The sequence below is a fragment of the Ornithodoros turicata genome, chromosome 1, assembly GCF_037126465.1.
Source record: "Ornithodoros turicata isolate Travis chromosome 1, ASM3712646v1, whole genome shotgun sequence".
Taxonomy (NCBI): Eukaryota; Metazoa; Arthropoda; class Arachnida; order Ixodida; family Argasidae; genus Ornithodoros; species Ornithodoros turicata.
The window spans coordinates 140,135,287-140,159,915 of NC_088201.1; the positions used below are offsets into that span (position 1 = coordinate 140,135,287).

At 46.1% G+C, this 24,629-nt stretch overlaps 1 protein-coding gene across 1 annotated transcript; it reads right to left on the reverse strand.

The window, feature by feature from the left end:
• Positions 1-8,229: 8,229 nt before the first annotated feature.
• LOC135385978 (uncharacterized) lies at positions 8,230-14,538 on the reverse strand. The gene is made up of 3 exons (XM_064615643.1): positions 14,499-14,538; positions 10,427-10,560; positions 8,230-8,943 (listed from the first exon to the last, which is right to left on the reverse strand). The coding sequence occupies exons 1-3, from the start codon at positions 14,536-14,538 to the stop codon at positions 8,230-8,232; spliced, it is 888 nt and encodes a 295-aa protein (XP_064471713.1).
• Between the last annotated feature and the right edge of the window lie 10,091 nt (positions 14,539-24,629).

The window sequence follows — 24,629 nt, forward strand, 5'->3', positions numbered from 1 at the left end:
GAATTACTGATGCAAAACTATAGATGAATTCCATATCGATAGTGTCGGAAAACTATCGATAGTCGACGATCGATAGTACCATCGCGAGTCTGAAAATATCGGTTGTGGAGTACCGATAGTGTTGAAAAACTCTCGATTGTCTTACGGTACATGTCTACCGATAGCACTCTTCTTTTATATTTCGTTACTATTTAGAGCTAGATTTGGTTCTCACTGCTCGTGCTTTCGTTCCCGTCTTCTTTTTCGCACTGGCACAGTGACAACGAAAACAGAATCACGTGCGACACAAGTTATTTGCGAAAATGTAGCTGTAATGTATGAATGATGCACTGCAAGCAGCAAAAGAAAAGGCTCATCATAAAATCGTATGCACTCATCAGACTGCAATGTCAGTCAGTCCAGTGCATAGAGTATCATGTCACCTTGCGGATGGTTTGAGCGGCATGAAAAGCTCAAGGTCTGCGTCGGAGGGAAAGCTGCTTTGTGTTGTATTATAAAACTTGTATAGGAGTCAGGCATCTTATTGGTTTATATTTTTATCTGCTCCCCGATGGTTTTCTGATAGCAGACTATCGATAGTATACTTTCGCCAGTTTTCTCACTATTGACAGTATAACTATCGATAGTATCGATACTACTATCGCTAGCTCTGCATCACAAGTGCGAAGACGTTATGAACCTCCAACACTACAGAATGACTAAACACTTCTAAAAAACACTACAACACTATACAGCCAACAGCTATCTAACCCCAACAGTAACAACATCTTTATTACAAGATGATGACTGGGGAGTTTTATCGCCAGCGGCGATACTCTACCCCATTGCTGGTGGTGATGCGGGGAATGAAATAATGTCCCTTCACAATAAGGATCGAAATCATATGGTATCCAGAAAGGTGAAGAAAGCTTTGAGGGCAGAACGTTGGTGGGCTGGATGTGGCCAGAAACGAAGCAAATTTGTGAGAGAGGGGGGGCGAGATTCTAGCTCATTAAGAGATCCGGAGAGTACGGTTTTGGAAGGTTTGTAATATGGGCAATGGAGAAGAATGTGCTCTAGACCTTCTACAGCACCGCAATGACTGCATTAGAGAGAATCAAGTTGCCTCAAGCGGTAAAGCCACTGCGCTGTGAAAGCCGCATCGAGGTGCATTCCATGAACTAATGTGGCATCTTGCCGAACAACAACAACAACTTTATTTTCGGTCTTGGAGAGTGGGGAGTTTCATCGCAACAGGCGATACTCTACCCCAGTGCTTGGTGGAATGGGGGGAATAAAATAACGAGCCCCTTTACAATAACGATCGAAGTCCGATGGTGTCCAGAAATGTCAGAAGAGCTTTGAGCGCATCTTGCCGTGAGATATGTCGAGGCATGCGGAAACCGAGCGCTGGATCAACTCTGCTCAGCATGGCTATGGGAAGAATGTCAGCGGTTCATTGGCGTGTAGCGAGAGGAGTCACGAGTCGCCAAAGTGCGATTGGTTCCGATAGAGACGATAACTTTATCAACGGTATACTAAGACTCACTATCAACACATCCGTAACCAAGGGTGCGGATGACCCTCAGATGCCAATTGCTTGCTGCGCAGATGTTGAACCAGTGAATACGACACAATGCCGTGAATACGATACAATCCCAAGTGAAAATATGGTAGCAAGGTATAGTAAAAATACGCAATCGCGACTCTTTTCCAGAAGCTTTGGAGCTTGTACGGAAAAAGGTACAATACAACACGATGCTAATTTTGCATAGATGACTACATAACTGATGCCCTTGGAATACAAAGCACATATGCAAAGCACAAAATGCACGCCGGAGCACGAAAAAAGCAAAGTAATATTTACTGTGGCAACTGCGGAAGTGAGGCCCGAATTATTAAATGCTACTTTCCTTTCAGATCCCCCTTTCCCTTGGAAGGAGTACCTTCCGCCGAATTTGAAACGACACTTTCGGTCTTCCTGCCCCAAACGCGAAAGGGCCGCATTTGTACATGTTGCTGATGCGCTACCTTCTGTTGCATCTCTCGCCCTCCGTAGACACGCCGTAGCTTTTATTGTTTTCTAGGAGTACCTTGTAGCTTCTTATTGGCTCAAGCAGGATTGCTGTCCTATCTGGTGTGCCGGATGGTGTTCATGTTGCCATATTTGGCAGTAAGAACCCTCAGGTATGCAAAAGCAATCCACAGACCGACCGCTGTGGCGTCGCTCATGATCTCAGTTGTCTCGCGGGGTAAACACCCAATTATTATTATTATTCATATTTGGCAGCATGCACCCCGAGCGTATCGTAAAGACGTCAACGTTAATACGTGTCAAGGTCAAGTCTCGTCTAATAGCACGTGTCGTTAATACGTGTCAAGGTAACACGTGTCAAGGGCAAGGTCTCGTATGTGTCAAGGTCAGCGAAAACGAAGCCCAATGAACCAACGCGCAACGCGTACGCGCATGCCCAGCCCTTGAGTCCGCCATATTTGAGCGGAAAACATCGCCGTGGAACCACCTGCGGGCGACTTTCATGTTCATTGTGGGGAGATAATCGGTTTCAAGGTTACGCGGACATCTGAGGTCTGGTAATGAGTACAATGCGCTTTCACTCTTTCCGCATTCTTCTTCCAATCTTCTTTTGCTAGTTTCCCACGCAACGTATGTGCCAGTTCCTAAAGCGTCGCCATTACGGGGGGAAAAGACACGACGGTCGACATTCCGCCGCCAGGGGCGACGCTAATATGGAAAAGGTCCATTGGCAATTCTCCATTCCCTATCTCAATAAGTGCCCTGCACGGGCGTGCCCAGGTAGCACTGGCATTTCTTAAAATCATCTATTCAATCGTCCGTTCTGAAGCACACGGAGTAAGACTTTAAAACATTTTTAGGTTTAAAGTACGAGATGGTAGCTTGTCTTTTAGGATATGGTTTTGTAGTTGTACTCTGTGCTGTCGCCATCAGAAGCGCTGCTCGAAGCACTCAGTATTCATTTCGTTGGGAAAGCATAAGCCACGTTCAAAACTGTCACTAGCTACAGAAAGTGACCCTCTGACGCAAGTAGTGTTGTGAGTTCCTAAGGAAAGGAACGAAAGCAGCGGAAGGAAAGTCTCATTAAAAGGACGGTCTCGTACCCCCTTGCCCTTCTCATAAAGTGTACCATTCGATGGCCCTTTGTTGAAAATGGAATACTGCGAATTTACTCGACAAAACACGTCACAGTTATTAAACAACCGAATTAAATTGATAAAGATTGCAGAGCATACCGCGATCTGTTTTGGCAACAATAAGAACGGCCACGTCGACCTGCGGGAAAGTCTGTGATAGGATACAAAAATCGTTTGCTTTTCCGCGCGCTAGTGCATCGGCGTGAGCAGACAACTTTGAGAAGTTACTGGACACCGCGGCAACCCTCGTACATTTTCTTTCAGTTCCCAGGTGAAAAACGCACATTCTAAGAAGTGGCAAGCATGGTGGTTTAGAACAACTATGCTAATCCACAGAGACAAGTTAAAAGTCGCAGGAACCCCCTCCCACAATCACAAATATGAAGTCGCTGGCCATCGGCGCGCGCGGTCGCGTTACAGCTCCCACCAAAAATATATTACGCGCGCATCCATTATACTCCTCGTTGTACACTGATCATGCTTCGAAATGAAGTGCCGCTGACGACGTACAGGGAGAGTGCGTGTTTATTTAAGAACCGCATTACACAGTCGCGGAAAGAAAACACTGACATAGCTTCCATGTATCCGATTATGCCCCACATTATCGGAGACCCCACAGTCAATGCTCGGACTACATTCTCCGCTCGCGGAGGTATATGCCTGAGTGTCCCCATTTCGAGAGCAAAAGGGATGACTCAACCCATGGTGCTTCTGCAAGTTACAATTACCATTAGAGTCATACGTGACGTATTCATGAGATAAGCGCAAGTTTCGTCGTCTGCTATTACGGCACGTTTCGACGAATTCCTCGAGAACGACTTGGTTATTCCAAATGAAACTTTGACGGTTGTATGTGTACAGTACTCGTGAAGCTAGTTTTGGCTATAAGTTTCGGAATCGCTCCGGCTGTAGGAGACTGTCCCTTTAAATGAACTGTAAAGTGAATTTCAACCCAGGGTTATCTTATGATTTTATGAAAGCCTAGGAAGAGTACATCTCAGTTACGAAATATTTATTTTTAATCCCTTTTTTCTTCGAGTAATCGAATTTCAAAGATTGCATTCGAGCGCAAATCTGAGTACTCAATCAGCAACAACACTGGGTTGGCACGTGTCGGTTATGGCTAGTCTGGCCTTTCTAATCCGCCTCACAGTCTGTGGCGAAGCCGTAACGCCGTAATGTTGTTTCCAGGTCCACGTCGTGTGATTTCAGTTTTTCCAAACTTGAATGCCCTCGAGCTTGCGATAGTCCAGCAGTCACGCCCGCAAAACTTTTGTTCTTACGAGTGGACGCCGGAGACGCAGCATGACGATATCATCCGCAGAATCGTTGACGGAGGATGAATTACCGTCATTGCTGTCAACTTGCCGCAGTGGGGAAACTCTCTTCATGTGTAATGAAAATGTTGAGAACCTCGCAGCGGAAATATGACATTGCTCTTTCGGTTAAGGTGTCCTTGCGGCAAATGCGTGCCGATGCCGACGGCAGAAGAACGCCTTTGTTGCCGCGAAATGAGACGTTACTCAAGCAGCGCAGAGGTTGCATTTCAAGAAATCTGTACTTTGAAATACTGTGGCTGAAGACTAAGTTGCTCCAGGCATCCTACTGCTACGGGAGATTAAGCGACGAGTACGCTGTTACCAGGAACAGCAAATGTGAGCAAGTGAGTTCATTCATGTGTGCCTTCGGTTTGTTATTAGTAAAGTTACATATCATAATTTTATGCTGTCCATGGTACATGCAGGAAGTTTGGGTACGTTGCCTACAAACAGTTCACCAGGTGGCTCTGGGGACCATTAGGAAAGCACTGCAGAAAAGTCCTCAAAGCATGTGCTGTACGTACCGTACGTACGTACCGTGGTCTGACGGACCTTTCAAGGCTCCGTGAGAGGTCCAAAGTCGCCTCTTAGGCTGTCGTGAGAGGCCTGAGAGAACCCTTCAAGGTCCCATAAGAGGTTTGAGGTGAACTCTTAGGCTGCCGTACACGTGTGGCATGGCCTTTCAGGCCTGACAGCGCGTTATGTAATACCCTTGTCACACGGGCAGCCTTAACCGAGATTATGCCTAACCGCGGTTACAAGAATTAACCGCGGTTAGGAACGAAGACACTTCGCAGCTGCCATATGCGCAGTTCACGACCCCGTCGCCAATGAAAAGGAAAACGACGAGGAAGCGGGTTCCGCGTGGTCTTTTTGCTTTTCGCCACTCAGCAATGGTAAACTCCGCTCATCGTCGAAGTATGAAAACAGTAGTTGCCGATACTTTTTGTTTAGATTACCAATCTTCAACCGCACCTGCTTTGCAGTGTATGGGCCTTCGCCGGTCGGTAATGTTGATCTGCCATCGCGGCGCAAATGGGCACGTTGCGCCTATTCGAATGCAAGGTTGTCATATTATCCTCCCAAATGCGTAACAGGGCTTGTGTTGTTGCGTCAGACCAAATGATACGCTTTTGAGAGGTCGTTTCTTCACAAAGTACACTTGACACAACGGGAACGGGCGCCGCCATTTTCGGTTAGCTGCCCCTAACCGAGGTTGCCGAGCAGAAACCGCGGTTTGCGCGCTAACGGCGGTTTCGCCAGACGTGTGACAATCGCGAACCGCGGTCCGCGGTCAAGACTGCCCGTGTGACAAGGGTATAAGTCGTCGTGCGTCAAGGACCCCCTACACGGGACATTTTCTCGAGTGTACACGGCTGGAAATTACAATGACCATATTAGCAGAACTGAGAAAAGACATGTCATCATGTTCGCATCACATTTTTTTCGCCTCCAGCCAACAAACCCATGCAGCTTCTTTGTGTGTTTACATTGCCTTAATTGGCAGTTACATGCAGGTTTTAACCTTTCTGAACAAAAAGTGACACCGAAATTACCAAGAAGCACTATCTGCTAGTAATAGTGGGACCCACAGGGCACGATGTAATTCTTCTTCTTGGCCGTTGTAGTGGCGGCTACGCGAGCGGCAGACGGGTAGGAAGTGAAATCCTGAGAGAAAGAAGCTCACGACCCGGCCTTTTGTCTGTTTCTGAAACCAACAAAATGCAAGACATGAGCTGCTCACAGTCACAGCTGGAACGATTGGTCACAAACAGAGATTGTCCGTGTTGGCATGTAGCCGAGAAGTATAGGTTAACTAAACAAGACCTGTTATTTAATGACTTAATCTGTCCACCGGTTAATCTGTCTGATGTACCTTCCCTATAGTGTTTACTTGCAAATGAAGTGAACATGAGAAGAACAATACCGAAAACAGCATTTCTCAAAGATGAAAACGAACACAGCTTAATATGCGCACGTCGCGTCGTGTACAATAGCTCTTGTAATTGTTGTTACCTGATAGTGTCCCACAATTTTGGCAATATGTGGAACTGTTGACTGTAAGAGTTGGACACTGTTGCCACTATACACTAACAAAACACACCCGACACAAGCTACTGAAGAAGGATGAACATGCTGAGCTCAGTCTTCATTCTTCAACACGGCTAGAGTGACAATGGGGTGCAATTTTGGGAGGCAATAGCACTCCCAGAACTGGCCAGGGGCGCGAAATAGCCATTCGTTTGAACGCTGCATGGCTGCGGGTGCCAGTCTTGTCGCTTCCCCCCCCCCGCCCCCCCAAGCGCCATTGTAGACGCCAGTCCTGCTCCAAACAGTAGTTTTTAATACGTGCTCTAACATAGTGCGCATTGAGACTGCATTGTTATCAACTTCTGACAGCAACCTAGGGCACGACCTGTCCATTTTTGTTGGGACGCAAGAAGATGTAGAGCATGTTGGTTGGTTTAACTGCATGATGAAAAGCTACGATAGGTGCGAGGTCGGACACGATCAGCATGCATTCTGTAGTGGACAGCGTGCATCAGCATACATTCTGATGGAATCAAATAACTATTTCCCTGTCACAAGTACGTTCTGCGCTGTTTATTCCGGTTCCACTTTTGCTGCCATTACTGCAAAATGTGCTGGTATAGTGAGCTGTCGGTCATCTCCTAGTGAGCAATAAAAGGTAACTGTAGGCTGCATTCGTGCAAGGCTACACCTTGCTTCGAAACAGGTGCTATCTTTCATATAGCACCTGTTTGTAACCAAAGTACCACAAAGACAGCCTCTGCTTTCTTTTTATCGGGTTTTGTGAGGTGCTCTGCAACAAATAACAAATAACTATTGTGAAAGCTATCACTGCACAGTGAAGCTTTTCATTGCTGTGTGGCTGCATGTTTGTGCCATTAAAAAATTTGCAACAGCAATATCTCACCACAATGTTTCGTGCATTAAGATGTACTCCCACCCCTACCCCATCGGGTATCTGAATGTGGGCCGGTCCAGTCTTTGCCCAATAAGAATTCGTGTCCCAATAAGCCCCTGCTGCTCGGTTTCGAAATCTGCAAACCTCCGAAAGTCCGGTATGCAAGATGATGTGTAGTAATAGAGTACTCTTTTTGCTACAGTAAAAAAGTAATGTAATGCACCTGTCTGAGACTGCAGAAGAAAACACATGCCAGCAGTACACGACAAATGCGCTTCAAAACAAAGGAGGCACATTTTATTGGCAGAGGATTGTCAAAATTCCACTTGGTGGCAGTTCTACTCTTACTCGTAGAAATTTGGCATGTCGCACAAATAAACATCTCGTGTCATTTTCACAAAAACACAGACACTTTCCATGTCACCAGAAGGCAAGACACGCAAGTTTTCATCTTGCGGGGGAATGATGCACTTGTAAACATACGTTGTGCTACCAAAGCAACCATCTGTGATAAGCTTCTTGCACAGAAGAAAAATGTTCCCATCGGCAACAGTCTTTAGGATGTACAGAACTTCACAGAAGGCACCATCCTTCGTTTTAACGCGTACAGGTTCTTTTGCGTACAGGTTCTTTTGCACCGCTGGTAAGCAGCATCCTGTACGTCTAGACCTAAAATGCATGCTCGATGATACATCTGGAACGCAGGTACATGTGAGAAATAGGCGGATAGTACATTCTCTTGTGCAGCAGTGAATCTGACGTCTTGAGCATTGCCTAATGTGCCGTCAGTGCGACTTGATGTTCCTCTCAGGAACATCCGGAAGATCACGTCTATAGGGGCTGCGGAAGTCTAATTTTCGCACTAGAGAACAAGAGGCTCTGACGCATTATCCACCTTTCAGCCACTTGCTTAGCTGTTCCTTTGTATGCCGTAATGAAATGGAGAAATGTTCCATTCGCACTCTCAAATGGAAACATCGACGTGGCCCACAGGGGTCCAAGGTTGGTAACACATTGTGGCAAGTGCATCAGCAAATGCATATTAGACGTCTCAGCAATTTCTTCATAAAGGGGTGCGACCTGACAAAGGAAACGTTTCATCACATTCTTAGCTACTGTAATGTCGCTATGGCTAACTCGCTTTTGCAAAAGGAGGAAAATACCCTGACAGAGCAGTGAGAGGTGGGCATAGTACAGTCTGGGTAGACTTCCCACAAGGCACGACAGAGCGTAATACAGCAGACAGTAGCTCCACTCTTTCGCCTTCCATAGTGCCCTCTCTTTCAGTCCTCGAGGGTTGCGTGAAAACAAGATTGGGGTCGTTATGCGCACCAGGCGGTCATCAATGGAGGCTAGGCACTTTCCAATGTAGTATGCAGAGCAAGTACTTGTCATCCAGGCTTCAGTAAGTTGCTTTATCACGCCATCCAAGAGGCAATGCATGTATTCTGGTACAATGCCCCAAACAAGGTCTAAGGAGGGGATCCTTGCTATTGGGGTAGCTCCAAAGATTCCACGAACAGCCTGTCCGCTTCTCACTGCAGCCTTCAAGTCATAGAGTACACCTGGATGAGTCCTCTCTAGGTCAGTGTGTGTGTGGGGGGGGGGGGGGTACTTCAGTACTCCTAAAAAGAGTGTTGCAGAAATATGTGAAGTAAAAATACAATAAACATCTTATGGAGACCAGGGGTTATTATACAGCTTTGCTAGCAGCAAAAAATTTGTCCACTTGCAATCAGGTCCAACTTGTTGTTGGATAGCTCACAGTCCAAGATTAGTAGCAAAGTCATGTGAATGCGGATATGCTAGCCGAGAAGTATGCCAAGGCTACAACAATTGTAAAACTAGAAATCACGCTAAAGATTCAGTGCATGCAAAAATAATTCAAAACATATTTGGCCAACTTGGAGATTGGGAAACATGAACCCCCGGATTTCCGGTCAGCCCTCAGTGTTCCCTAATGCCGGGTGCACTTCGAGGGGCCCTTCCGTTGATTCCGAAACCGCACTAGACAGTGGCGCCGCCCCTAGTGACGCTCTTCCCCTCAAGGGCACGCCAGAGCACCCTTCGACCAGCCCATGAGGGTTCCAAGCGCATGAAACATGGATGACGACGATTTCGTCGATTTTGCTCTTTACGTTGCAAGGCTAACAAGGAAGGACAGCTCACAGTGAGTCCACGACTGCGTGACTGGAGCAATCATTTTGATGTGTACGGGCAGCAGGACTTCGAAACAAGGTACAGCTTCTCAGAGGAGCTTGTGTGTGACTTCGTGGAAATGCTAGGCTTACGAAGTAGTGTCAACAACCGAGGGAGTCCATTGCCACCCGCTTACCAGTTGCTTTTGGCCCTCCGTTTTTATCGCACGGGCTCGTTTCAGATCGTAATCGGCGATGTCGTAACGTGAGCCAGCCAACAGTGTCGCGAGCAATTGCGACAGTGTCAAGAGCGCTTGCAAGACTCCAGCCGGATCATGTGAGACTGCCAACGTGCGATGAAATTCCAGACGTACGTGTGCGGTTCTACCAGATCGCAGGCTTTCCTGGCGTCACAGGATGTATAGATGGGACACACATACCAATATAAGGTCCCGGGGGTGAAAACGCTGAATTCTTTCGCAACAGGAAAGGAGTCTTCTCGGTGAATGCCCAAGTGAGTATTTGAAATAATGTGTTTCAGCAGTAGTGGCTTAGCACGCGGTATGCACTGGCCGCCGTCAGCGGACGCTTTGCGATATGTACTTTCATTTCATTAGCGCGGTTACTGCTTTCATTTGAATATACCGTTAATAACAGCCTCAGGGCTTTTAATGTAATCTGACTGTGCCGTCTTGGACCTGTTCTGACGCCGTGCCGTAACGGTAAATGCTAATTACGTGCCTCATATATAGATATCTGTGGCACCTAAAAAAGACACCATGTATACAGAACACACAAGAAGAGCTGTGCAGTTCATCTCTCGCTTACTTTGTCATGTGACACTAGTATCTTATCTTTTAATTGCCGAACAGGTTGTGTCCGGATCCAACCTGGAGTTCTACGGTATTGTTGCAAGCTGGGCTGGGTCGACTCACGACAGCCGCATTCTGCAGAATAGCAGATTTGGCACCTTGCTGGAGAATTCGCAGTACCCAGGCATCCCCCTTGGAGACGCTGGCTATGCCTGCAAGCCGCACCTTCCCAAGCAGCACACAATACTGGGCCCATATTGGCTGGTCATTGGCGATACGGGTTCAATATGGGACCCGTTCCGCCAAGATTTTCCCCATATTGGCTGAAAATGTTTATTAATTTGTTTATTTTATAAATTCCATTGTTTTATAATTTCATGATCTATTGTGACATTATCAAACCATCTCAAATAGGTGCAAAAAAGTTTCCCATTTTGAAACTCGTCCCATATTTACATAAAGATGATCCCCAGATTCATTACAGCTTCCATAACGTGCAATATTTGAAGCTGTTACAGAACGAAATCACCTCAATTTCGATTAAGTTGTATGATGAGACAGGTCGTCCACTTCATTTTGGAGGACCAGGTCGTACAGCTCTAGTTCTACACTTCAAAAATGTATCTTACACAAGTGCCAGAGATCCATTATGGATCAGGACTTGGTGATCTTGTACCATACAAAGGCCTCTGTTTCAAACTGGGAACGGCTTCTTTAGTTCTTTGTGTAAGCTAGCATTGCCACTTTTACATCGTGCAAAGCCTTACATAGCCCGTACTGCTATGAGCGCAGCAAATAATTTGGCGAAAAAGTTGTCTAAAGGGCAAAACATCAAGCAAGCACTGAGAGCAAGCTCAAATGAATTAGGGACACAGATTTTAAAGGACATTGCAGGCAGCGGACATCGAAGGAAAAAGAGGAAGAGAAGAGACATTTTTGATTAATCCTCTGTAACCATGAAATAAATTTTCACACATTGATGTTGCTTCTTTATAAAGAAAAATGTTTTTTGAATGGAAAATGGTCGCACTCCAAAAATGGGTGGGATTGGCACCCAAGAGAGGTTAGAAGTCGGGACAATGGGTCGCCCCTTTCACGTGTAGAAAGTGTGGCGGACAATGCTTCGAATCGCGATCGGCCATCGCATTCCGAAAAACAGGTGGCCCAGGTAGGGTCGGGTTGTGAGGGCGATGTCAAAAGGTAAAGGGGGATTGGAGGACAATGATTCCAATCGTGAACGGGATCGCATTCCAAAAAAATGTGGTCGGCGGGGGTTAGAGGAGTGGATCGGCTGATGGTTAGCAAAATAGACAATGGTAGCCTTTCACGATGTGGACAATGCTTCGAATCGCGATCGGGCGTCGCATTCAGAAAAACAGGTGGCCCAGGTAGGGTTGGGTTGTGAGGACAACGTCAAAGGGTAAGGGGATTGGAGGACAATGATTCCAATCGTGAACGGGATCGTATTCCAAAAAAAAATGTGGTCAGTGGGGGGTTAAAAGTGTGCATCAGCATCCAAGCTGGTTAGAAGTCGAACAGTGGGTCGCCTTTCCCTTGTAGCAAGTGTGGTGGACAATGCTTCGAATTGCGATCGGCCATCGCATTCCGAAAAACAGGTAGCCCAGGTAGGGATGGGTTGTGAGGGCGATGTAAAAAGGTAAGGAGGTTAGAAGAAAAAAGAGTATTCTTGCTCAGGTAAGATGCTAACAAATAAAGCTATGAGCAAAGCATTGTGCCCTTTCATTTGCAAAGATTGAGGTCAACGTTGTACACGCACAGTCCCAGCTTGCTTTGAAGGGGGAGTGTGAGTTATTCAACATACCTCCTACCCAAGTTTCAAAAGAATCATGCGAGACGCAAGTCTATTATCCTGTTTCTACAATCAGCGGAGGGGAATCGACGATCGAATGGAACATAACAAATCTCTCAGACTTCTATCTCGATTTATCATCACTGTATTTTAATATAACTATGCAGATATTGAGGTCAGATGGGAGTGAACCAATTACCCGAAGAGCAGACGGTATCACTGAGGACACTGTATTCCCAGTCAAACACTTGGGGGCCGCTTTATTTAAACATGTAACCATTCACTTGAATCAACGTCTTGCGAGCAGTAACTGTTTGAACTCCTATCGATGTATGATTGATACCCTACTTCATACGAATACTCATCTGCAGAAGACTTTAGATGATTGTGCAATGTATACATATGACACAAGAGAGCATGAAGCAAATGATCCAGTCGCTCGGGATGCAAAGTTGTGCATTGCTAGGAGAAGTGGGGGGGAAACTATTTGAAATTGTCATGAAAGTTAACACCGACCTCACAAACCAAGGGAGGCTTTTGTTACCTGGTGTGGGGGTTCGAGTGACTGCTCTACATAATAGGGATAGCTTTAGATTGCTAACTGGCACCAATGAAACTCATAAGCGTCAATTGAAAATCCACAGCGCGGCACTTGTAGCACGGAAAGTCAAAGTTAGCAACTCAAGTTTTATTGCACACCCGAAAGCCCTTAGATCATCCCCGGCAAGTTACATCATGTGTGGACTAGAAAGCAAAGTCTGGTCGCTTTCGCCGGGCCTTCATGATGCAATCTTTGAAAACTTATTCCCTGATAGAATTCCTGATCAACTTATTGTATGTCTAGATCGCACCGAGGCTTATCAGGGTGATTACAAATCGAGCCCCTTTTGTTTCGAGCATTTTAACGTTAGTTCTGTAAGACTATCAGTTGATGGATACAGGAAACAACTATCCTATGACTGGGAAAATGATCTAGCTAGAGCAAGCTACAATGAATTCTTGTATCAACTGAATGAAAAACATGTCGAGTTAAGTTATGAAAAATATATTTAAAAAAATCTTTTATCAGGCATTGGAACTTGAGTGCTGACGAAAGTTTTGGTTACTACTTTAATTCATTGCGCAAGGGCAATTGCAGGATTGAAATGAAGTTTGCTAAGCCATTACCTTGTGCAGTGTCGGTTGTACTTATTAGAGAAGCACCCAAGGTTTTATCAGTTGATGGTGATCTTGTTGTTCGAGTGGACTAAGTATGAATGTGTTTGATCTGGAATTATTGTTTTCTCTGAACCATGAAACTTTGAATATGTATCGTGGGACCTTCGCAATTGATATTGTACCAAGTTTAACGACAGAAGGGTTTATAGTTATTAATACACACCCACACAACGGTCCTGGAGAACACTGGCTACTGTACATGAGAGACAGGAATGACAAGTACATCTATGGTGGACAGCTTTGGTCTACCACCGATTGAAGAAGAGCTGCTAGATCTACCTGTTGGTCAGTATAGCGAGAAATGCATTCAAAGCATTTACAGCTCACACTGTAGACTTTTTGTTTGTTTCTTTGCTTCTCGCATTTGTAAGAATAACCAACTCAAATGCATTGTGTCCTTATTTGACAATAACCTTGTACACAATGACCTCAAGATAATAAAAATGATTGAAGAGGAATACCTCATTTAAAGAAAAATGTGTAATTTTATTTCTTCAATTTACAGACCTCTTTAAGATAGTCCTCCAGATTCGACACCTTGCGACAACCATCTTTCTTGCGACGCACGATGTATTCCGAGTGTTGGATGTAAAAGTTTCAAATTATTGGTCGCTTGAGTCCGGCATTAAGAATGGCTGGAGAGATATTGTCATGCTGACGATACCGTCGCAACAAGTCACACTTGATGGCGACGAAGCGTTGGAGCCTCTGACTAATCTTTCCTCGTTTCGTCCGCATCGGAAACAGGAGAATTTGCATAATGAGACGAAAATCAGCCTTTGGCCCGTTGCAGTTCAGATAGGAGTTTAATTTCATCAAATCCTTGTACATCAGCCATTTTACTGTCAAAGGAAATCGTTCACTGGGCTTCATGGTTGATCCGAGCTTGGATGGCAACCGAGATAAGGTCGGATGTTATTGTCTAGCCAATGAGATGGATTCATGACCACAATCCACCACAACGACAGCGTCGCAGATGCTCATCATATTGTATAAAGAAAGTTCTGGGTGGTGGCTTCAATATCTTCACAAGAGGAAGATCCCCCGTCAGAAGACAATCAGAATCTTAACAAAGAATCACATTTTTAGAGAGGGAAAAACGGGAAAACTTTCTATACATACAATCGTCCTCGGAGACCGCGTAGCACTTCTGCGCTCCCATCGTCGACTGTGAGGGGGATGTTGAAAAGGAATCCGATGGAAAGGATGTGCATACTTTCCCTGTTGGTTGCTTCACCATCATCATTCTGAGTCTTCTTTCTGTGCACTCGATGTTGACATGGTGATGTCATTTGCCCTTGACTACGTACATCTGGTGTGTCTGGGGCATGTGTGGCTTCATGGGAAGATACCGTTTCGTATCAGCATGGAGCAAAGGCAGCTACTCGATGACTACCTTGAGCGATGCTGTTTACCGTCAGAGTTCCAGCGCCAACCACGAAGCACCCAGGAACTGGAGTACTGGAAGGCTGTGGAGTTTCGGTCATTTTTGTTGTACGTTGGGCCGGCGGTGCTGAAACGTATTCTGCAAACAAGGAAGTACCAACATTTTCTGGCATTGCACCTTGCTATTTACATCCTCTGCTCTCCATCCCTGTACCTGTGGTTGAATAGTTACGCTGAAGATTTGCTTCAGGGCTTTGCCCACAACTTCGGTGTCCTATATGTGAATGAAAACTTGGTGTACAATGTTCATGCTCTGTGCCACCTCGCAGCTGACTGGAGGCACCACGGACCATTGGATTCCTTCTCAGCATTCCGCTACGAGAGTTACCAGGGTGGGCTGAAGAGACCCGTTCGAGCACCAAACATGCCTCTGGAACAAATTAGCCGACGGCCCTCTGAACATCACTGGTGTTCCCTTGTGCGTGGAAGGAAGGAAACAGGTGTAATGTAATTGAACACTGACTCTGAAGCAGATTCCTGCTGCATTCTTGATAACGGCAGTGTTGTGACTGTCTATGAAGTAAGCAAGCAAACATACAGGCTACAGATACAGGGCGTTGGCAGATCTATATGTGTTTCCAATGCCGTCCAGAAAGATCTCTTTCATCAAAACCAGGGGCATGTGCGCACTTCCAGAGACCTGGTCGTGTAGTCGGTTCTATGCAAAGTGTGTGTGCATTCCATATGGTGTAGGATATGCCGTGTCACCAATGTTGCATCAGTGAAGTGCTGCTCTCCTGCCTGTGTGTGTTGTAGTGTGCGTGTTTCGGCTTCAACTGCAAAGTACTCTTGTCTTCTGTCCTCTTTGGGGGAAGACTCCTCGGTGTAATGTGCTTAATTTGTAGTGTGTCCTTATGCCTCAAGTTGGGGACAGGTTAGTTGTGCCACACTTAACAACACTCATGTTTCAATGCCATGTTCATTGTTGCCAGTGCTTTGCCTCACCATGTCTGGAAAATCTAAGGCATGGCTTGCCGTCGTCGAGTTTTTGGGCGAGGAGGCAACGAGCCCTGTTCCTGCGTTATGGCTGAATGAAGATAGGACGATGTGCAAGTGGCCTAATAACGTGTCCCAAAAGAAGCTGCAGGCAATGGTGAAGAACAACACGTCGCCCGGAAAATGGAAGTTCAGACCTGTTTGTGTCTTTGGCTATGCCAGTAAGAGTCTTGTGCATTTTTGAATCTGTCTTCGATAAGACATTAACAGCAGAACAGTTTCACATTTCACTGATATCTGTTTTGCAGGGACCTATGAACAGGCTGTGAAAATGTTGGACAAATCGCTCCTAACATCATCAGTCGAATCTGAAGATGGGTTTTCAGGCAATGATGGTGCCCGTAAGTATTGCAAGCTGCCCTATCACATTGTGCCACACAGAGACTGCCACTATTGCCAGCCGCGCAGACACCATAGAGCGGTCTGTTCCAACCTCCCAGCAACTTGCCTGGCCTCTTCCTGAACCTCCACAGGATTTGTTTTTCCCATCTGCCATGGCAGAGCGAAGTAAATTGGTCTGCTGCCTCTATATGTTCAATTCCCTTTCTGTACGCTGCCATTTAATCTTACGCACTTTTGATGTCCTCCAGGCCCTGAAGCTGAATCTCGAGCACACACCAGTTTACAGCCAAGTGAGAGCAGCCTCTTTAACACTGGCATTGATAACTATATGTGAGCTGCGGTATTTCGCTTTCCAATGCGAACCCTTGCATTGTCGCAGCTGTTTCAGAGTGTCTTACTTTACCCCTGGAGGTGCCGAACCAGGATTCCTTTCACAATCCCTTTTGCGCTCGACCCAGATCAGCTGCTGGCATTTAAACTTCCAGGTGTGTATTCCATTGTGCTCTTTCCTTCGTGTTGCAGCCCACAGACTGGACCCTGGTGGCCAAAGTCCCCTTCAAGAGAGTCGCAACAGTGAGCCTCACACTCCTGGGAGCAAACGTACGCACCTCCATTTTCGGTTTACAGAGGGCTTTGTGGCAGCCATGTCATAGTGACTAGCTCATGGGCTACATTCTTCCTTGCTGTGCCAATTTCAGGCCATGTACCAGGCCTGAAGCCCCCTGTGCAGCCCCCTCTAGGCTCACTCCAGAACAGTTCCCCTTTGCATTCAACCTAGAACAGCTGCTCTAGCATTTCCGTGGGCACCCGTAAGATTGTGGCTTCTAAATTTCCAGGTGTGTATTATGTTGTGTTCATCCACCAAGTCTTCCTTATACTCTGCAGTGTGCACTCCTTGCATTCCTACTTGCTTTTATGTTTTAAGGCCACGAACCAGGTTCTTGTGCCCGGTCACCTTGTTCCCCAGTTCGCAAAAGGTTCTCCGATGCTGCCACAGATGAGCGCATGCTTGTTTCTTGTAAAGTTCCAGATTTAAATAGCACTGTCTCTACCCATGTAATGCTTTCCCCTATCAGGAGCGGAGCAGGTTTCGAATGCCTGGTCACCTATATGTTCAAGCCAGGACAGCTACTTCACTGTCGCTGCGAGGACATGCACGTTTTTCTTTTTCTCCGTTTGTAACATAGGTACGGTATCTTCCCGAATATAAGTCGACCCCCACCCCCCGCCCTGAGTTTGCGATGTCCAAAAAAGAAAAGAAGACCAAAACAGTAAAAGTGGTTAAGCGAAAAAGCGTTTATTCACTCCTCATCAGAGGATGAACACGATTATTCCGTTGTGCTTTCGGGCTGTTTGTCACTGGTGAAGCAAACGTTATCCAACGAGTGTCCGCACTACCTGAACGATCGCGGAACGAGGTCACGGGTAATGGCAGCCCACGCCGATGACACCCAGCTGCGCACTTCCGAAAGCGATGCCCTCTTAACGCGGCCTGACGACGTCAGTACATGGTCACCGCGCGCAAGCCATTCATTATAAAGTCGTCTGACGTGGCTTCTGAATGGTTTATTGATGCTGACATCAAACGGCTGGAGCTGGCTCGTAAGCACACACCCCCCCAAAAAAAAAAAAAAAATCATGAGCATGATCGTTCCAGCCTCTCGCAGAGTCTCCTTCGCTCGTTCGGTTATGTGTCTACGGAGGGAATCCAGAACAAGCATATTGTTCGGCCGGAGTAGTGTTCCTGGACGAAGGCACCACACTAGACAGAGCTACTCAATCACCATGTCCTCATTCATGAGCCCCTTGTCGTTCGCACGCACCACAACATCCTTCGGAAATTGCTCGCCTTTCGGCAAAGTCCTATGCTTGAAGACTGTATGGACGCAGCTTCGTGCCGTCTGCCAGGCAAGACGGCATAACGGTGAACCGGAATTTTTCGTTGCCAGTGGAGAGCAAATTCACCTCTTTGCTGCCTTTTACTGACACAGTCGGGTTATTAGTCATGTCAAAGAACACCGGGGTCTGATCAGCATAGCCAATTTGACCGATCGTATAGCGGCGCTGATCTCGTAGCGACAGGAAATATCGATGAAGGGCCAGTACCTTGTCTTCATACTCCTCTAGAAGCTTCTGACATATGGTAGTCCGTCTACGTAAGGCAGAGCCATTTTTCGCATAAAATTTGCAACCCAGTGCCTGCTTACCCTGAATTTAGTCCTTGTTATCCCCTCTTCGCTTGAGAGACGTCGCGCTTCCACTTGTATCATGTCGCACGTCACGAGAAGCTTCCTGTCACGGAGTTCTTAAACGACGTTCTTCAGCTTTGCCTCCAGTGATGGGTAGCATCCACCTTTTGGGCCACGGAAAGATTGACATGTCCCCTTGCAGTTGAAGAGTGCAAAACGTTGCTTGCGCCATTGCCGTACAACCCGTTCCGAAACACTGAAATTGCGTTCGGCAGCACAGTTGTTGTGTTCTTCTGCGTACAGTACGACACGTCCCTTAAATGCAGCAGTAAAGGCCCGCCTCAACCTTCCCATGTTGCTTGCGTTCGACAGCTCGTTGGAAACCCGCTACGCCGTTGGTTGCGTTTTGCTTCTTTATCAACTGTGATTTCCCCGGGAAAGGGGAGTGCACGTGTGTGCTCAGTCTTCCCTTCCCTGCACTCGCTCTCGCCTCACCCGTCTCTGCTCAGCGCCTGTCAGACACGTATCGTGCGGTCGTTGACCCGCGTATAGATCGACTCTCCACTTTTTACACGTGATTTCGGTCCTTTATTTATTTTATTTTATTTATTTTCAAATACTGTTGGTCTTTACAGACCGTTACAGGGGGGGGGGACATCTTGTCCCATGCAAGGTGTACAACAATAACAGTGCTGCCATTAAAAGAAGATGAATAGATAAAAGAGCAGTAAATACAACAACAACAACTTTATTTTCGGCCTTGGAGAGTGGGGAGTTTCATCGCAACAGGCGATACTCTACCCCAGTGCTTGGTGGAATGGGGGGAATAAAATAACGAGCCCCTTTACAATAACGATCGAAGTCCGATGGTGTCCAGAAATGTCAGAAGAGCTTTGAGCGCAGAGCGTTGCTGGGCTGGATTGGGCCAGGGACCAAGCAATTTCGGTAGGGAGAAAGGGCGAGAGTCCAGCTGACGAAGAGACTCGGAGAGTGTGATTCGGGAAGGTTCGTAGTGAGGGCAATGAAGAAGAATGTGCTCCAGATCCTCAAGAGCACCACAGTGGCAACAGGTGGGAGAATCAATTTGTCTCAAGCGGTAACGCCACTGAGCTGTAAAGGCCACACCGAGGCGCATGCGGTGGATTAATGCAGCATCCTGACGAGATGTGTTTCGTGGCATGCGGAAAGCGAGCATGGGATCAACTCTGTTCAACATATAGGGGGGAAGAATGTCGGTTGTCCGTTGGCGGGAAGCCAGGGGTGTCACTAGACGTCGCAGAATTGAACGGCGGTCTCCTCTGAGCAGAACAATACGGGTCCGGTTCCGAGACGAGAGTGCTGCTTCTGCGGCGCTGTCGGCCTGCTCGTTCCCCACGACACCACAATGGGCTGGAACCCACTGGAGAACTAGCAGTAAATACAATACAACAAAATGAAGTGGGAAAAGAGATATCAGAACAACAGCAGAGCACTAAGTACAATACGGCAAGGAAATATAACAAAAGGAACCTATAGATGTGTTACGGAGGACATCCCATCTGGTTAAAGAACATGCTTAGATTTTCTGCACGTAGGGCATTTTCAGGCAGCGCATTCCATACTGATATCATGTGCGGGAAAAAAATCTTTAAGTCCACTGTAGAACAGCTTCATTGAAATTCCTGTGAATATTGGTGAGATACTTGTTTAATAACCTTGATGCAATGCCTTAGTACTGCATGCCCTGCCTATAATTGCTTTGTTGCACCATGTCCGATATGAAGTGCATGAGTCACTCATGTTATGCAAATGAAAGGCGGATACAGTAGCTTCAGGACTGGTATGTTTGATATGCTGGAAACGATGTTTGCACGAACGGTTTGAAACACTGAACAATATTGAAGTCACTCCAAGCACAGGCCATTATCTCCAGGGCATTTGTAGTGAAACACTATTTTTAGACAGCAGTGCTTTTAGGATTGGACTTGTTCCCACCCTTGGACGTCCTCTTCTCATATTGAATTATGTGCACATTGTTTTCCTGGTGTAGTGGTTATTGCGCTGGAACTGTGATTAGGTGATCTTAGGTTTCACTCCTTTAGTGGGAAGGTACTTTTTCCTGTTGCCTCGGCTACCGCCACCACACTTTCCACACATATCAGCAGACCAACGTACAGGGTGCTCTTCTTAATGGGGACACATCGCTGCAGGAAGAGAGCGATAAAGCGAAATTTCACGTGCATAAGCCACACAACAGATAAGCCGGAGGATGCGGATAAGCCGCGGGCAATACGAGACTGCTGATTTGTGCGACAAAGGAGACTATAGAGAAGGCCATAAAGCCTGTGGTCGATACTTAAGGTCGGCCTAGTGTACAACAAAGGAGGTGAGCTCTAGAGTTCTACCAAGATAGTATTGTGCCCTTGTTGGGCGTTCTTCATGAATTCATAGGTCAGAGATCCAGAAGACGTGAGGCAGTGTCCCCACTTTTGTTAAAGCTCCTTCAGGGATATGCACCAGGAAGATCAATCTACTCGAATGTTGTCCCGTTCCAGAGACACTGTCCGCCCTTTCGTTAAAACTGGCGTATGGAGAAAATGCCAGCTAAAAATAGTCGGGAGATCAGCCGCAGAGCGCTCGTGAGAAAAAAAAAAACTCTTAAAAGCCGTGGCTGATATGCGTCAAATTGCAGTACTGTTGTGCTGCTTCAGTTTAGATAAGTGAGACATGATACATAGCAAGTAGCGCCTGTTTATAACTCCAGTAGTGCACAAAGAAATTCTGGCTTCCCTTTATCGCTACTTTTGTGACGCGATCTGTCTCTGATAAAACGAGCACGATAAACAAAGTGGACGCTATCTTTGTTGCACTTGTGGCACAAACAGCCAGCTGCTTGGGGGCTGTCCCTTTCACTGTGGCCTGGAGGTTTTATAGCCCCCATTTACTCCACTTTTCTCATATGCGAAAAATGTGACTCAGACACGATATGAGAGAAACAAAATTCAAATGTGTGCATGTCCAGCTTCTCAAACCCATGACCACACACGCACGAGACCAACATGATAATTCTCAGACCAGCAAGACTACGTGCACAGACGCGATATGAGGGGAGGACATTCAGTTGCAATGGTTAGCCAACAGTGAGACAGACTATATATGCGTGTGGTGAAAATAACATTTTTGCGCCAGCTTTCTTTGTAATTCATCAAGTTATTAATAAAAAGATTGGTGTCCATGTGTTATTTGTGAGACGCTTGATTTGCTTGGTAGTGTCAGTTTTGCCACTGTATGCCATCCAGCATTTGCGTTCCATCTTTTCAAAGCTCCAACTGCAGATGAAGTTGCTTGGGGTTCACAGGACCAGATTCCCTGCAGAACTGTTTTGTCTCACTGGTTATTTATTACATGCCATAGGTTGCAGTGCATGATGCGTCTGCATGGCTAAATGCGTCCTGAAGTAGTGCAAGTTCACCAATCACATACAGCAGCAAAAAGCCCTCATCATCATCATCATCATCCACCTATACGCTCTGGAAGTAACCGAGTGTTCTGCTTATATCTCCTCTCTGTGACTTCTCTCAGAAAGCCCTATTGGCTACAGTGGCACACTCTCTCTTCCTTCTCACATGCCTCCTCTCATGCGTAGAAACGCACTTGTACAGCGTATTGTTTACCTGGGTTCACACGACGTTTTTGACACTTGTTTTGTGCCACGGTCAATGGTGGCTTGAAAAGGCCTCATTTTTCAAAATGTGAGAGTAAAAAAAAAACGTTGAGGACAGTGTGACTTCTCACTATATCTCCAGATCACCATCACTACATCGGCATGTAAATATAGCATGTCGGTTATGCTTTCTCAACACCTTTGTTTTTCACCCTTCTCCTCTTAATGAGTTTTGCCTGCGAGGATGCATCACTTAGTGTCACATTGCCGTTTGCTGTTCTAATTCATAAATGTTCTTTCATACAACATTTGCAGGCTTTAACTTACAGTTCGAACCAGAGCCCAAGATTCGTCATTCAGGGATATCCAGGCACCACAAAGAGAATGGCAGCAAGGTACAGTGATGCGTGGTGCATGTGTGCGGCTAGCCTCTTTACTAAATTGCAGTGGCTTTCAGGTTTTGAGCGGACTCTGACAACCTTGATCGTGGATGTCAAAAGATCAATGATGCTGATGGCGCGCCGTATCGAAGAAATTGCCTGCTGGGTTGGAACGCAGGAGAATCTATGGAGGAGCAGCAGTCTTCCAGGACTTCATTTGGGCACAGATGATGAACTCCAGCAGCTCGAGAGCGCGCTAATGGATGAGGAGATGAAGCATACTCTGGTTAGGAAGTCCACACACTGAGACAGTTTCTTGCTGCAACACAATAATTCCATGCTACAAATGCCTGATACGACCGCTTCTGTCGCAGTGCTTTGTGTTGAGCGGGCAGTCTTTCATGCTGTAAAAGACCTAATCCCTTTTTAGATTTTTTTCTGTTGTGGTTGGTGAAACTGATGTAGTAAAGAATCCCTTCTATATAGCACTGCTATCTTGCTTTTAGAGCGTAGTTGTACACGTTCCTCAAAAACAGTAATCGATTACTGTTACTATTACTTGTGTGAGAAGTGGTTTTTACCGTTACAAATTACTTGTTAGTCGCAACGGACTGATGAAACAGGTGGTCTTAGTGGGAGTTCGGTGTTTGCCACAGTATGTGGAAAAAGTAATAATTTACTTGTATAATTGATTGGAATGATGTAATTGTAAACAGATCACTTAAAAATTACTTTGTCATGAAACTAATCGATTACAGTAAAAATTACTCAGAAAAGCAATCTATGACTATTGACGCAATTGCTTGTGAAACGTGTACAACTCTGCTTTATAGTGATGTGTGCAGCTAATGCTAAGTCATTATGGCATTGGTTCCAACTGTCTTGCAGAACATCATGTTATCCCGACTTGGAGGCTCTGTCCTAGATGAGAGCGTAAGAATTGTGATGAAAAAGCTCTTGTCCAACTCCATGGTTCTGAGATAGAGCCTGAAAGGGGCCCAGAAGAAGTAGTAGACATAAGAGAGTCACAGATAAGGAGATCCAGTGGAGAATTCGAGAAGGTCGTTACCTTGCTGGGGCTACGGATCGTGATGGGGGCCGGGAGTTAAGACGTTTATGACGTGACTACACTGCCAGCAGCGAAGCTGAAGCACCACCACCACGGGTGTAGAGCTTGGTAAGTGCCTGTGTGACCGGGACTTTGAACACTACTTGCTGTGGACTGCCTTTGTTTTTTCTGTGCACCACCCTTACTGTGCACAGCCTTCCATTTTTTTCATGATTCTTTAAACACTTGCCTCAAAATTTTCTAGCCATTAGTTGTGGGGCAGTGTACTGACTTTCCCACCTGAGCTCACTTTATTTCATGTTATTACATGCAAAGTGGGCTGCATGGCCGTGCTTCGTAGAACCTGTTAACTTTACTTTAACTTAACTTGACTACTTAAATTTACCATGCAACGTCTTGCATTTTTACTTTGTGGGACAGTATTGGCCTCGGTTAAATTTCTCCATGTTTGAGCTCTCCCAACTGCATTTGACTTGCACACGGTTTTGGTTTCGTGTCTTGTGACTGCTTTTACTGTGCCTTTTTTTTTACTTTTAGATATATTGCTGCAGTGAGCCTTATTGGAGCCTGCAAGGGTGCTTCATTATACTTTCCTTTTGTCAAGCAAGTACCACTGAGTCCAGACGAGTGTTGTTTAGTAACGCTGTTGGTTGTTCACTTGTAGTCACTTCTACTCATGCAAAGGTGTTTTATCATACTTTTTGTAGTTTTGCCCAGCAAGTAGTAGAGTCCAAATGAGTGCCGTTTTGTAGCGGTTTTGGTAGGCTGCAAAATATGTAGTAATGAGTACAGTAATAAATGAGAGTGTCACGTGATCGTCTTGTCCTCTTTGGATGCAGAACACCTTCCGAACAGCCGTAGGAGGAAAGCTTTTTTCTGTGGTAGGTTAAAAAACTGGCGGTACTAAAATTGCGGCCAATTTAAATCCAAGAAGTAGTGCAGAAATATTCAGTTTTCCTTTTACTGCTCGGTTCGGAAAGTGTACTGCGTTTGAAATGCGTTTGAAAAAATAAAAATCTAGCCATAAAAGCGAATAATGAACCATAAAAGTGGGCGAGGAGGAAGGGGAGGGTAGGCTCCTACTCAGCACCGGGAACCAGTCGGGTTCACGCCGGGCTCCGGTACCAAGACCCAATTTTTGTCCGATGTGTTCCCGGTGTTGCAAAACCGGTACAGGTCTGATGTCGG

Excerpts from the sequence above, each read along its gene's own strand:
- LOC135385978 (XM_064615643.1), bottom strand. The coding sequence starts at position 14,538 with ATGGGAGCGCAGAAGTGCTACGCGGTCTCCGAGGACGATT. Across the intron at positions 10,561-14,498 it reads CGCGGTCTCCGAGGACGATT|GCATAGCCAGCGTCTCCAAG; the intron begins GTATGTATAGAA and ends TGCGGCTTGCAG. Across the intron at positions 8,944-10,426 it reads ACAATACCGTAGAACTCCAG|GCTGCAGTGAGAAGCGGACA; the intron begins GTTGGATCCGGA and ends TATGACTTGAAG.